The sequence below is a fragment of the Sphaerodactylus townsendi genome, linkage group LG07 (genome assembly GCF_021028975.2).
Source record: "Sphaerodactylus townsendi isolate TG3544 linkage group LG07, MPM_Stown_v2.3, whole genome shotgun sequence".
Lineage (NCBI taxonomy): Eukaryota > Metazoa > Chordata > Lepidosauria > Squamata > Sphaerodactylidae > Sphaerodactylus > Sphaerodactylus townsendi.
In genome coordinates, this window is record NC_059431.1 from 85,419,001 (window position 1) to 85,435,018 (window position 16,018).

The 16,018-nt window shown below is 38.6% G+C and overlaps 1 protein-coding gene across 6 annotated transcripts in view; it reads right to left on the bottom strand.

Moving 5' to 3' along the window:
* Nucleotides 1-3,878: 3,878 nt before the first annotated feature.
* The window catches only part of TTC39B (tetratricopeptide repeat domain 39B), a 70,010-nt gene continuing 57,870 nt past the window's right edge, over nt 3,879-16,018 (bottom strand). For 5 of the 6 annotated variants that reach the window (XM_048503295.1, XM_048503296.1, XM_048503298.1 and 2 more), the window contains 5 exons: nt 15,456-15,576; nt 13,298-13,409; nt 11,129-11,246; nt 8,794-8,910; nt 3,879-7,618 (listed from right to left, as the gene is read on the bottom strand). In XM_048503295.1, coding sequence (XP_048359252.1) covers nt 7,522-7,618; nt 8,794-8,910; nt 11,129-11,246; nt 13,298-13,409; nt 15,456-15,576 — 565 coding nt within the window. In that variant the 3' untranslated portion in view covers nt 3,879-7,521. Of the gene's footprint in view, nt 7,619-8,789; nt 8,911-11,128; nt 11,247-13,297; nt 13,410-15,455; nt 15,577-16,018 lie in introns of all 6 variants that reach the window. The other variant, XM_048503297.1, reaches the window with a different exon arrangement.

The following is a 16,018-nucleotide window of genomic DNA, read 5'->3' on the forward strand; positions in this document are numbered from 1 at the left end:
TTACATTATTTCAGGACTCACAAATCCCAACAGCACCCAATTCTCCTTTATTCCTGACAAATTCAAGTAACGAAAAAGTAGTTCTTACGAGTGGATCAGTAAGAGAAAGGTAGTATTTATAAGCTTGAAGGAAAATCTTTTTGAGAATCAGATGTTGTAAACTAAACTATGAAATTAGCAAGTGAATTTTCTTTCATAACATCAATGAGAAAAAGGTATTCTTCCCTAAGTTTGGAAGAATGTTTATTGTTTACCAACCAAAATGTAAATAAGGACATTGTTCGACTATTATGAAAATTTGTTTGTGCCTGCCTATATATTTGATACTACTTCAAAAAATGTGTATACATATTTCAGGGCCAATTAGAAGACCCAACCCCTCAAGCAGAGAAAAGGGGATGTACTTAAGACACACATAATGTTGGTGTTTCCCCAGTAGTTCTGTATTGTACAAAACGATTACCACCTGGATTTTGAGATCAATGATTTTCACTTAATTCAAAGCTATTGAATTGAGAGAGGATTCCCTTTTTCTGTATTTCCTGACAAGAAATCTTTCTCGAAAAAAAATATCACAGATATAGGTGTCTACAGTGGTTTAGAGGAGAAATGAAAGCAACTAGCATTTGTGAATGTTGCCACCTACTGATAAAAGTCAAGCATAGCAATGCCCAAGATAAAAAAAAAGTGACTGAAATCTGATAAATACATATGAAGCATATCAGGACTGATGAAAGACAGGTCTCAAGGCTCCATCAAGCTCTTATTGTTAACAACATACTGGACAGGGAGCAGGGTTACGGCAGATAAGGCTTGGCCCTGCTTTGACTGACTCTTATAAATTTTTATGAGGCAAACTGAACAGGCTCAAGCATGGGGCAAAACTTCCCCTTACTGCAGGGTGGAACTAAGTAATAAGGGGTGAATTTTAGCATAGAAGTGAGGCCATTAAGAAAGCATTTAACACAGTATGCAGGGGCTAACCCAAACTACCTTCCATGGTCTCCGCTGACTTTGCAGTATTTTTATTTTATGCAGCCGCTCGCTCTCCTTTCATGCTGTCTTCTCTATCCAGTACATAATCAGAATATTCATTTAAGCCATCTGAAGTTTAAGCTATGCTATTCAGAAGTTTTTGAAGTCTATCTGCTTTAAGTTTTAAGTGTCTTTCTGTTTCAGCTGGCATTAAATAACCAGTAAACAGGTCTAGCATATAGTTGCCAACCTCCAGGTAGTGGTTGGAGATCTCTTGAGATTGCAAGTCTCCAAGTGACATCAGTTCCTTTGGGGAAAAAATGGCTGCTTTGGAAAGTGGACTCAGTGCCTTGAAGCCTCTCTGCTCCCTAAACCTCACTCATCCCAGACTCCACTTCCAAATCTCCAGAAACTCCCCAACTCAGAGTGGCAACCCTTGGACTCTCCCACTTCAATTTTTAGTTCATATTTTAAATGTTTAAAACTTTGCAATGAATCAAATAAGTTTTATATAGACATTTAATAGCAATCAGCAGAGACCACCAAAAAGGTTCCATTAACGTGACATACTTTTATTTATTTATGTTTATTTTATTTTATACAACATTTATACAACATGCCCCCATACTTGAGCCTGTTTAGTTTCTCCCTTAAAAACTGATAGGAAAATACCTTCACTCCCCCTCTCTAAACAAATGGTACAGGGTATTTTCAAAGCTACTACACTAAAACCATTTTTAAAAGAGAAGCAGCAAGAAAAAACTGACAGGTTTTCTTAAATATTGCCTAGGGAATAGGCATTTTAAAAGAGATACCTGGATAGCACATGTCCCACACAGAGGGCCTTGCTATAGAAAGTTCCCAGTTAGCTGTTGATTTGAAAGATGACAAATAGCTATATGCTGGTGTCAACTGGGACCACATAGCCAACGACTCCCAGTTGTGGAACATAGACCTTTTCCACACAAGTCACTTGCAACGTTTCCAGCCTGATAATGCCTTGATTTTTCTGTGGACTTTTCTCCCATTTGGCTCTGGAAACTTTCCCCCAAACCTTTCAGTTCATTGTTTTAGAAACACTTTGTCACAACGTTTTCCCCTGAAATATTTCCAAGTTAGCTTCCCTTTCAGTCCGATCATACTTATACGATCCTTTATTTCCTGCCAAAAAGTCCGGCCATTGCCACACCTCATGTGGTATCCTTCGCTTCGCGGCTTCCCCCGCCCTTCTTAATTTTTACAATTTCTTGCACTCCCCCCATTTTTTAAAAAATTAGCGTCGTTATCAATTATTGCTACAGAGCATGCTTGAAAAACAGCCAAAAGAAATTAATGGTGGCTAGGAAACAATTCCCAATCCCTGCAGACATCTCGTCCATGCAGCCTGGGAAACCTGAGCAGGCTTCGCAAACTGTGTGTAAGCCTGTAGAGCTGCCCGGGGGAGTGGGGGTGGATAAGATTCCCAATCCCCGTAGGCAATTCTTCCATGCAGGCTGTGAACTCTAAGCTAGTTTTGCAGGCTGCATGGAAGCCAGCACAGCTGAATTTAGGGGTCAGCTTAACTGATCCCTGCATTCAGCTGTGCCATCAGTATTTTTTTGGGTTTGGCTTTAAAAAACACAAAATTTCCAGAAAAGGCAAAAAAGCCAACCTAGGAGCGAAGTTTTTTCTGCTTTTTGGGGGAAATTTCTGGTCTTTTCAAACTGAATTTTAAAAACCTGATTTTTTCCCCCACTGCTATTCTATGTGCTATGATGGCCACTGCTGCCAAAACAACATTTCAAAAATCTTCACAGCCAATCAAATGTGCAGTGGCCAATCAGAAGCCTTGCTGGGCAAAACCTCTACTTGATCTGCCCACTTACTAAAAACACTGGGGTGGGTGTCTGGAAAAGTGGTAGAAGCCATAGAATCCATGGGCATCATGCTGAGGACTCCTGCTCTGTGGAGATTACATGTCTTAATTTTAATGAAACATATAATGAATAATAATGTTTGAACGAAATATATAATGAATTATTATTATTTTTCAATAATTATTGAAAAAAGTTTCAGTTTGGATGTACTTTATTATATATAATTTAAAATACAAGTTACTGGAGACTAGATCAAATAGTACATATCAAGGCCATAAGTGTAAGATTACAGATGACAGATCCAATTGAACATAATCATGTAAACAGAGCCTTTTTAAAAACATTCAACTAGTGTTTCATGTACTAAAGTGACAAAGGCTCAGTGACTTATTGCACTGAACTGAATCAATGATATAGCCCAGTGATAGCGAACCTTTTCGAGACCGAGTGCCCAAACTGCAACGCAAATCCCACTTATTTATCGCAAAGTGCCAACACAGCAATTTAACCTGAATACTGAGGTTTTAGTTTTGAAAAAACAGTTGGCTCCGCTCTGCACCTCTCTAGCATCTCCACCTCCTCTGCCTCTGCCCCCACTTTGGGCAGCAATCACCCAGAGCACAGGCACCAGGCCTGCCAGTCGAGTCCTCTCTTGTCACTGCAGTACACGCACGTCGTGCCCAGTGGCCCAGACAAGCCTAGACGTGTGTGTGTGGGGAGATTTTCCTGCCCTCCCCATGATGAACTCTGTGCGTGCGTGCCCACAGAGAGGGGTCTGAGTGCCACCTCTGGCACGGGTGCCAAAGGTTCGCCACTACTGATATAGCCTATGTTCCTATTGGTACCAGATGGAGAACTGCTCGCTGGATTTGCTATTAACAACTGAAAATGTACAATTTTTCATATACTCCAAAGACAAATTGCATAAAATTGTTAACTGCTTTTCCCATAGAAAATAAGCTATCTGGGGAAAATGTTTCAAAATTTACAGTACCAGTGGAAAGTATCAGCAGAATACCTGCTGACCTCACTATTTTTATATTATACTTATTAGACCTGTAGTGTGATATAGTAACAAACTGCAGGTAGAAATCCCTTGGTAAATCTGTGTACATTCTTTCCCCCCAGCTATGCTACCTAATTGAACCAGTAAATTCCCACTGGAAAGAAAAGCAGGGTAGAAATTGAGTAAATAACAAAATCCTATTTTTCCCCTGCAACATAACTGACTCATAATGGTGGTCAAGCAATTTCAGTGCGGAATTAGAAGCAAAGTAACTGTAATGCATAGAAATAAAAACAGCCCACTTTTAAGCTAACAAATTACCGACCCCCACAATCAATAACTCCTGTAAAATAATCAAACTGACAAATGGATGTGAAGATGTGTATCAAATTTCAGTATCCTAAGAAATTCTATGGCAGTGTAGAGAACTTGTGCATATTCTCTCAGAAAAAAATATAAGTGACATTGTGAAACTGGCAAGTGCCATTTTCATTGAGAAAAATTAATACCATCTGAGACTTCCCCATATGTCTAGCATTTGTACATAAGCTCTTCTTCTTTTGTGAATCCAACTAGTCATAAAAGGGCCAAAGCAAGCTCATATTTGTATTAATTCTTTTAATTTAGAGGATTTTAATTTAGAACTTCCAGAATTCAGTCATCTATGCTATTATTACCACCCACTGCCATTTTACCACCCACTGCCATTTTCTTTTAAATGCAAAACTAGACTACAATTTTTAAGATTCTCTCTACTTAACAGCCACTCATACTAGTACTTGGTACTGTTCTCAATTATGCAGTGAAACAGCAAGATCACAGGAAGACAGGATAGCTGTGACAAAATCCTTGTAGAAGGTATAGGTGCTATCCCTGTCCAGGTTCTGCTTAGTTACAGTGCTATAAATCTTGTGTAACATTACTACAATCAAGAGTATGGTATTCTAAGGCTACAATTCTACATACACAAACATCCAGTGAACCAAACATGACTTACACATATACATACAAACACATAGAGGTCAGGCTGTGAATGTATTGAGCAAAAATAACTAACAGCTGTGTGTAATAAATGAAATAGTTTCAGGACAGCAAGAACACTAGTGAACAAAGTTATCTTTTTTTTCAATTATGCAGAGAACTAACAAAAAAACTACATTCACAGTCAAGTTCTGTATGGAAACAGACCCAGAGAATGAATTTGTTCCATGCATAATAGTTGTTTATCATTATATTGCAATCAGCAGTGTACGGTAAATCTATTTACCATATTAATTTCTCCCCTTGATAAATATGCAAGATAGCTGACAACCATAACCATTTATATACCAATGAAACTCTTAAATAAACTCATATGCTCCCTTCTAAAACACATCTCTCTTTAATATGCCTTTTAAAAGCTAGAAACCATTACCATATATTACAAAAATACAATATAGTTTATATATAAGCAATTTATCACAAAAGAATCAATAAATATACAGCATAAGCATGTCATTTCTTCAATAGTTTTAATGCAAAATTACGAACTAGTGGAGCAAGACTTAATTCATATTGAATCTGCATCCATATATTTAGCTTCACAGTCTATTTAAACATAAAATTGACTCCACATGTTTGTTATGTTCTTGACTTACAGCATGTATTAAATAATCCAGCACTATTAACAAAGTTCTACACATGGAACTCTAGATACAGAAACACACAAAAGGATTTTGATTTACAACATTTTAAGAGTACTTGCAGCCTGCGTATGTGAGAAACAATAAGAATGAAAGAGCATAGAACAGTAATTATGAATGTATGTTAGGATGCCCAGACAATACTTTTTTTACAGTCACAGTTACTTACCTGCAAAGCCCATACCTAAATTTTTAAAAAATGCACTGAACATTCTTCCAATGTCATAGTTAAAAAGCAAAAAACTTCGTGTGCCATAATCCATAAATTACACTGTATATGTGCTTTTCTTAGCATGAGTGTTAACACTCATCTCTGGAAAAGTGATATGCAAAATGACCCTTAGACCTGGCACAAACTCTCTTTGCCTTTCAATTACTCCTAAAAGTAGCAAGGAAGACTTGTTCCCTTGAAGTTTTGTTAGCGTGATGTTAAAATATGTAAGCTCTGAGCAAATTTGAGGCCTTGAAAGTAAAGCTGGAAAGAAATAACAGATGGCAAAAAGGTACAGCAGAATGAAATCCAACAAGCAAAGGTTGCTGAGGGATGTAACTTCCAAAATTCCACCAACCCAAAGAGAAAGTAATTTATTGTTGGGAAAGTTGTATTAGAAAACCCAGGACAAGCTATCTTGTCATTCCTACAACTGCTGCTTCTGAAGAAAGACTGTGTGTCAAATATCCATCAGCATGATTGTGTTCAAATATGTTATATTTAAAAATTAACAGCCCAAAGTTTTCAGAAATTTAGCTGCACATAATTCATAACTCAAGTATAAAGAGGGCCTGATGGCAAGGCGAAAATTTCACCTCAAACTGTATTAATTTTGTTGTTGCTACTAAAACACAATATAATATAAAGCCTGTAAACACAACTGATAGATCTGGTCCTTAATGAAGAGGTCTTTTTTTTAAAGGATTTTTAATTAGATTGGTAAAAAGATGACTCAGACAGATATTGTGTACACACTGTCAGAAAACAGCATGTCCTGCAGGTTCCATAGAATACTTGTGGTACACAGGATGGTCCTATTTATTAGTAGCTGATCAACAAGACCATAATCAAATTTGGGATAATTTCTTATAGCTAGAAGAGGTCTAATACATTTCTATGGGTGTCAGTTTCCTTCAGGAATACTAATCCCAAAACTGAATTTAAGAAGTCAGCCCTCATAATGTTAAAGTAGTACCAACATCTACCAACCTTTGGTGGCAGGAGCAGAGGAGCAATCAAATGCCCTTACCACACTGGAAAAATATTTTCACAGTACAGTTCATTCCCGGTAATATCAGTGTATTAAACACACATAGTAAGACAAGCAACTGAACTGCTACAATTCTTTACAACTGAGAAATGTTTTCTAAATGTAATCTAAAAACCCTGTCTTTTCTTACATTTCTTCAGATATACATTGTAAAAATATTGCACTGAAATTCACACTAACATTCATGAAGTGACTTTAAGCCATTCATTGTTTTTTGGCTATGATATGACAAGTCAAATCTTTGGTATGTAAATCTAAGAGTCAATTGTCAAATGTGTCTACGGCTACCAGCAGCCAACTTTTTTCTTTAAAATTAGGACTAACAAGTTCTAATAAAAAGATATTGCAGAAATTCAAGCCTTCATGAAATGCTAAAACTATGAACAAGAATTGTTGCACAGTTTCTATGCATAAACAATATTAGTCTTCTTATAAAAAATAAAGTGTTTGAATTATTCTTCATTGCATCAGCAATTGTCTTTTAAAATATTTCCCTCTCATGCCAAACACTGAATTAATCCTTTTATAAACAAAATATAAGGTTTTCCTCTAAATGCCAAGCAGAGATATGGAAGGTGCATCATAGAAAAAGAACTGCCTAAAAGAATGACAGATATACAAATATCACAAATAATAGAAAATATAAACTACTAATTCTTTTTTTTACATCATTTACATGATTTTGTAAAATTTTCAAATAACTTGTAGACCCTTGTGTTATGTATCACCCTCAGCTGATATCAAGGGGTTGGAGCAGGAGTCACTTTCAGACTATTAAGTGCTGCATGGATTCGGAAGTGCAATCTGGATTCCATGGAATATTCCTTATAGTTGTTTCTGTAAGATACAACACATTCATTAGCCAACCCCCAGTCAGTTAGGTGGAATATCTCCTATATCATGTTTTTTTCTTTCATTTCTCTTTTTGAGGCCTTTTTATATACAGAAATAAAAATTCAAGACATAAATATACTGTGCCAGCTTTCATTTTGAAAATTGTGTTTCTAGCTGCGGCTAGAAGTGTTCCCTCCCACAAATCTAAACTGAACAATACCATGGGATTTCCATAGCACAACAACCTTAATTCACATACAGCTAGATTCTATCATGACTTTCTGATACAATAAGGACTTATATTAGCATTTAATTTGCTATGTTGAGTAATTATCAGGCTTTGGACTATGTGTGTAACAAATTTCAGTATCCTAGAAGTATCTTATTTAAGGTATGCTTGGTCTTAGAAATGGCTGTAAACCTTCTGGAGTTGTCAGGGTGTCTTGAGTTATCTGTACAGCAAATTCCAGCTTCCTAGCTGGTGTGAGAATAGTTTAACCATTTTGGATTCACCAAATCTCCTGCTTTGAGATACACACATAGACATGCCTCTTTCAGACTTTCATTTATGAAGATGTATAGTCGAACATGTACACCGAATTTTAGTTTTCTGGATGACCTGAACTAACTTAATTGTTGTGAGGTACATTTTGAGGAAGAACAACATGATTTGTTTTTAGATTTTTCTAGTAATTCAGGTTACAGCTTGTGAGAAAGAAACAAACTCCAGGTACCACAATTAAACTTCTGGTCAAATTAAAGTTTTATTGGACTTTTTAAAACATGAAAACCTTCAACTATGTTCTATCTATACAAGGATAGGAGTGTGAAAGAATGACGGCAAACCTCTAGTTGTTCATGAAAACTAGAAAACAGCACTGAGTCTGCTTTTCTAACACTTTGTGAGAACATTTCCTACAATCCAGCAATCTGATGCAGTGAGGCATGTGTGGTTTCCTCACAACAACTTCACCTATATACTGCAAACAAGCTATAAGAATACAAGTTACACTAACAGTGCAAACACACTGATTATGACAAGCTGTCAAATATACTTTTATAAAATGCTAAAGGAAGGTCTGTGAAACAACTTCGCTTTAGAAATGGGAGAACACTACAACAAATAAACTTGGCTTTTTATATTTCGTCCAGTGACATAAAAGGTAATTGCAACTTACTTTGCAGCTTCTATAAAACGTATTGCTTTGTCTCTTTCGTCCTGTTCCTTGTATAGAAGGCCCAGTTCATACATCGTGTATGGCACTAAATAATTATCGTACTTCAATTGCTTCTCGCTAGATCAAGGGAAAATTACATCACTTTTCAAGTAAATTTAATATAAAACAGATATTGTTGAAATTCTGCATAAATTAAGAGATAACTAAAAACAGATTAACATGATTCTAAGCAAATGTTTATACTAATCCAGTTCTTCACCCATTTATTTCTGTTAAGCAACTGTTACCTGTAAGCAACTGTCAACTGTAAGCAACCTTACAGAACACAAGGACAAGCAGAACTTGAAAAATATGGCAGAGGTCTCTTCCCTAGTTTTTCTGAATTTCTCAGACAGCAATTAGCCTTCCACCCATAAAGAAGATGGAGACTGTCATTATTTGGTTATGTCTCTTTGAAAACTGCATAAACCCAATTACTTTTGGATTTAGGAACAAGAGCTATAAGGAAAATATCCTAGATATTTTATGATATCGTAGAATATCAATGTGACCTAAAATTCAACATCAATTTTAGAAAACTTGTCTTATATCCTACCTTTGGGTATTACCTAACATTTTAGAATGTATTTGTTAGAACACTCCAGCATTTCTTCCCCTCATAATGAAACCCAGGCAGCTCAAAGAGGCTTATCACAATATATAACACATAAAATAATGAAATTATTATCAATAAAAGTAATGAAAGAGCTGTTCCTTGGAGGTCTCCCTTTCAAGTACCAACTCTGATTATCTTCCAAGATCTGATGAGTTTGGAGGGCTTATACCAGGGTAGGGGAATCCTGCGGACTCGAGATGCGATGCGCGCTCTTCTGGCTCCTTGCAGCACTGCGGCTCCACGAGCCTAGAGTTTCCGCCCGACCAACCTTTCCTTGGTTCCATGCAGGTGGCAGGGCGAGGCACACCAACTGCTCCGGTGGTAATTCGGCTTGGACGGCGCCGCGGGCTTCCCCTCTCGCCCGCCCCGTTCAAGCAGGGTGGGCGCTTTCCCGGCGGCCAGCAAGGCCGAGCCGCTGGCCCCATCCTTGCGGACGCATCCATGTGCTTCTCAGAATGAGCGGAGTAAAAGGTAAAAAAACCCAATATATATAGTGTTATCTTTATTTTAAATGTCAACAATTATTTGCGGCTCCGAGTGTTTTCTTTTCCCGTGGAAAACGGGTCCAAATGGCTCTTTGAGTGTTAAAGGTTCCCTACCCCTGGGCTATACCATGTTGCCTTCCCTACCCAGTGAATATATTCATCAGAATTACTAGCAACCAAGGACGTAGGTAAGGGGGGGTGGGGTTCTCGGGTTCAATCCCCCCATTCATGTCCGAAGCTCTGCCAACCCGTTTGTGGGTTTTAAAAACATTTTTAGTGTTTTTTGGTTTTTGGCCTGCAGAGGGTGCATTGTTTAGGCTAGCAGCACCAAACTTTCAGGGTTTAGCTTTGGACACCCTGAACCAAACTTCACCAAACCTGGCAGGTATCATGAGAAGAGTCTCTTATTGATACCACCCAGGTTTTGTGAAGTTTGGTCCAGGGGGTCCAAATCTATGGACTTCCAAAGGGGGTGCCCCCATCCCCCATTGTTTCCAATGGGAGGTAATAGGAGATGGGGCTACACCTTTGAGGGTCCATAACTTTGGACACCCTGAACCAAACTTCACCAAACCTGGGTGGTATAATTAGGAGAGTCTCCTAAAGATACCCTAAAAGTTTGGTGCTGCTAGCTTAACAATTGCACCCCTGACAGCAGGCACCTTCCAAATTTCCCCAGAAGAAGAGTTGGGATTTATATCCTCCCTTTCTCTCCTGTAGGAGACTCAAAGGAGTTTACAATCTCCTTTCCCTTCCCCACTCACAACAAACACCCTGTGAGGTAGGTGGGGCTGAGAGAACTCCGAAAAGCTGTGACTAGCTCAAGGTCACCCAGCTGGCCTGTGTGGGAGTGAACAGGCTAATCTAAATATTAACCTCATTAGAATTACAGCTTTAAAGGGCCAGATACAGCAGTTTGAACTGAACCCAGAAACAAACTGGCAGAAGAGTGGAGTAATGCTGTATCTGCAGCAGGTAAATCTTCACATCTGCACTGTGGACCTGTTCTTTTTCCAACAGCCTACACAGCAATTCTATTCTGACCTCTGCAGCCTGCCTCTCAAGAAGCAGGGTCATGTCCAGGGTTCCTCCTCAACTAAAAACTTGATTCTTCAGAGAGAGTACTAAAAGCCTACTCCTGGACGACTAGTCCCACTACCAACAGAAACTTCACTCTTGTTTTTTCTACCGGTACCTCTGAATAACTTGATTGAAGCAGAGTTCTGCTTGTAAGAGTCTTCCTAAATGTTTCAAACACAGGCCTTTCAACAGCTGCAATAGACAGACGTCATCCATGTAGTATTCGTTGTGATCTTAAAATAAAGTAGCAAGATTTCAAATATAATAATGATGGATATGAAAGAAATAATCACACAACATCAAATATCAGCAAGGGCCATAACAAGATTTTCAAACACATATTCAGCTGTAACAGATGAAACAAGATGTATTACTTTAATCTCATCCAGCAGAGGTCTCAGTTTACTGACCATCATCCAGTCTGTGGCTGTCTCCCAATGCTTACTCAGGATTTTCACAGATTCACTTGCATAAAAGGTAATAATTCTCAGCTAAGTGGAAACAGAGATGGGGGGCCTCTATCCAGCCATGTAGTTCCAAACATTTGATGGCATTTATGTTTTCGAATGGGACAGGGAGAGATACCATGATTTCTCTTCCTCCCCCACCCACTGCAAACTACTAAGTCCCCAACATTTTATTCCTGTAGATCAGTGGACCCTCAGGAACAGCATATGGGCAAAGTAGTAGTCTACAATGAGAGGGAGGGATTGATGGAAAAAAACTTTCCCTTCTGAATAAAAGTGCATGACAGAATATAGGACAAACTCTCCCAGCACCTGCATGTTATACCCAGTCTTTCTCCCCAATGGGACCAAAAGCTGCATTGTTCTCCTGACTTCCAATCTATCCTCACAACAATCCTGTGAGATAGGTCTGGCTGAGAATGTGCCATCCAGCAACCTTCCACAGTGGGGTGGGGATCTGAATATTCAAATAAAGATATTCAAAAGCTCAAAAGCTCTCTTATATTGTGAACGTAGCCTGGTTCAGGGTGTTCCAATTCCCTTAATTTTTGGCATCGCAACATCATTCAGCATTTTAAAATATGATAAGCAGTGCTTGCCATAGAGACCTTTCATTTCCACTGCAAGTAGCATGGGGGCTGCCTCAAGCTAACCTAATTTTATTATCTCATGAGTTATGCATGCCTTAAATGGACAGAGGGACAAACTGGCCAGCTGTTTTACGAAACATTTCAATTCAATGACCTTTATTGGCATAGTAACTCAGTAATTAAATACAATAAACCCTTTTATACACGTTTGTCAAAACTAAACATTTATAACAGCAAGCCAAGTTATTTGTTACGATATTTTATTTGGAGCAGGGGCATTGGGGGGTGGGTGGGTGGAATCTTTGTATGGGGGCTCATGGGGGCTCTGAGTCACCCTGGGGCCAGATGGGGATTTGGTCCAGCAGAGCTTCTAACTAGCTGTACACATGCTACTTTGGGAGCTGCTGCCACCACAGCACAAGGATCTTCACTAAGTGACTGAAAGTTAGCTGTGTGTATGAAAGAAAATATTTCACAATAGCATACTTGTTTTAAAAGGTATCCTGTTATTATCAGAGGTAAATATAACCTCACTTCCTGATGTGTTCTGGCTGGCTTCATCTCCTGTGACAGGCATTTTGTGATTAGCTTCACTTCCATCTTGTGGCTGCGCCTATCCCCTTGTGTCAGAATTCCACAGGTGTGGAAAAAGACTAGGGACCCCTGATGTAGATATTAAGCAGCTTAAGCACAGAACAAACTCGGAGAGGTCCTATACTGTAAATGCCAAGGGGTCAAGCAGCAGTTTCCCAGAACGTCCTTATGAAAATGATTGGCCAAGTAGGAACAAAATCACTGGAATGCAGTGCCTTCAACTCAGCCCATTTAATGAAAACCAATGGACAATACTATTAAAAGCTGATGAGTGGTGCAAGAGAATCAGGAGGATGTGCTTGTCCCATCACTCCCTCAACAAACACCATCTATTAGGAAAACAATGGCTGATTCAATACAAAATATTTGGCCTCAGTCACTCTAATCTGGCACTTCTAGTTGCTAAGGCACCACATACTTGCCCAGAAATGAAATATTAACAAAGAAAAAAAGTTCAACAGTCCATGATGGGGCTGGATAGAAAGAACGAATTATTTTGAATGCTGCAAGCTACAAAATCTTGATCAAAGTCCATACATAATGGATGATCCAATATGCATTCAGATCAATCTTTTTTTTTCATAGAATATACAAAGATGCTAAAACACAATTCATTCTGAAATTACCACTTACTAGGTTCATTTTTTAAATCAGTTTCTTCTTTTTCAATTGTTACCAGTAAATTTTCAGTAAGGTCAGTTCTTTTGCCTACAACTGAAAAGCCGTTCCAGACGTACATCATTTCCTGAAAACACAAGAAATAAAACTTATAATAAATATTTTCCAAACTATTGATTATTAAATGTTTTCTTAAATACATTTCATGCACAATATTCCTTCACAATTTGCTGAAAAACTTCCTGAGGCGCCTGAATGCTGGGATGAATCTGGGCAGAGCAGTGTTGAGGTTGTTCTGGTCTCTTCTAATCATACTGGTAATAAAAGGCTGCAGTGACAGATGCTGAACCATCCACTTGGAAGCTGACTGGAAGGTGCCACAAAGATCTGTGTTACCTGCCAGGACATTTAATGCATGGATAAGACCCATTAATGAGACTGTTCAGAGTTCTGGAGGAGGTTATGATCAATATGCTGATGACACCTAGTTATATCTTACGTTGAAGAAGGGAACTGCTGCTGTTTCTGTCTTGGGTCAGTTTCTAAAATGGGTCTTAACTTCCAAGTAGGCCTGCCTAGGGTTGTTTTCAAAAGTTTCTACACTTCTATCCATACAGGCAGCTCACTCTACCATTGGACACTGGGATAAAACTGTAGATTTGAATATACTGCTTGAGCAGCCCAATTAGTCCAGTTTTTTTTTAAGCTAGCAAATACTAGCTCAATTTGTCAAAAGCCCATCATGTCTTGGGAGCTAAGCAAGGTTAACCATGGTCAGTGCTTGCTTAGGAGACCACTAAGAAAGATTGGGGTTGATATGCAGAGGAAGACAATGGCAAGCCACCTCTGTTGTGACTTGATGGCACATTCTTCTTCATATTGCTTGCAAGTTTTTAAAAAAGTAAATTTATATTTGCTCAACATTTCAAAAGTAGTCTGTATTTTATAAACAGAATTGTGGCACATCATGACAACCAGATTGTAAATAAAGACATTTCTCACAGTATTTGATACTGATTATTCATTATTTGGAAATAAAACTGGCCTTTACTTATCCTCTGCTTTTGGGATGGAAAACAAGGTTGCATCAGTGCAGGCACTCATTGTATCCCTCACCAAGGCAAACTAAACATTCAGCATTAAACCCATACTAAATGCCAATACTTTTTAAATAGAGCCATGATAAATAGAGCCTCCATTGACTACCTCAGAAGAAGAACCAGAGAATAACAGATCTAGAAGCCAAAACATCCTCTCTCCATGGTGGCAGAAAGAGAACTGAAGGGGAACATGCTCCCTCTCTCCTGTTTAGGCAGGAAAAGACCCAGCAACTGCTCCAGATGGGAGAGAAGAGCGTTCCATTACTTGCTTAATTTTTCTTGAAATTGTACCTGTACAGTCCAATATGGGACCACACAGATGACACAACAATGAACACAATGATATATAAAATTGTTTCATGAGGTATCCAAGGATGGCAACCAGGCTTGTGCTTGGCCAGGATGCTGCTGGAACTAGCCTTGCCATCCCCAGGGCTGCACAAGGAGATGCGGCAAGGACAGTCTCAACTGGGGGACAACACAGAGCCCCTGGAGAAGATGGGAGCCAGCAGTGGCCACAGATGAGATCTAATTACTGCAGAAGCTGCTCAACAGCTGAAGGGAGAAGCCAGCAGTGTCCTAGCCTAGCAAGAGTGGCACTAACCCAGAGTAAGGCCAACCCTCCAACACAAGAGGGGAGTCACGCAGCAACAAAGAAGGCCCTGCCACACACATGTGCAGACCAACATAAGATGGCCAGGATGACAGATCCATGTAAGGCTGGGCCAGGGAGAGATGGGGGTGGGAATGGAAAAAGTCTACCAGTCCTGACCATCCAGCAGAGAAAGCCAAAGAGAGAGGAACCTCACCTCATGACATGAGCACAACTTGCTAAAGGATTAACTTGGTAGTGAATTTACTTAGAACAGGGCCATCAGAGAAGTACTTGTAATCCTCAGATCAATGTGGAATTCATGTTTCTGTCAATAGTAAACAGGACTGAATATGCCTGGACAGGAACAGGAAAGGAAGCCTCAGAAGATGATGTCTCCTATTTTCATTTATTATTGAAGATATCCATAACCTCTTTTTAGTTAATTAAAACAAATAATTGTAAAATCTGCTGTAAATACCAGAGCAGGTACTACTAGCTTCACAGGTTGAGATCCTGAATAGCGTCGAGATTTCCTCACAGCAAATTTCTCTGTTGGGATAGATTTTCCTGCAATTCTTTGTTTTAGACCTTCTACTTGTCTGCAAGAGGAAAAACAAAGGTGTTTTTTGTTTTACAATTACAGAAATAAACCTTCAATATTTCCAAACCTACAATTAGCTCTGTCTGCATCTTATTGAAACACCTAGAGATATGGATTACAGCACGCACATGGCATTTCTTTCTTTTTTAAATAAGGTTTAAAAATAGTGATACAATTACAGACAAATCAAAATTACAGTAAACCTTTTGTCATGTAAAGCAAAAAAGAACAAGCACAAATATGTATTTACGTTTTAGGAGATTATTACATCAACAGAATAGAAAGGTTCAAAACCTTAAAGAAAAAGTAGTTATTAGAGTGTTATGAGAGAGAACAGATAGAACAGGAGGAATTTTAAAAAATAAAGAAAAGAAAGAGAAGAAAGGAAAAAAAAATAAAAATGAGAAGAGAGATAGAAAATGACAAAAAGGCAAAACTAA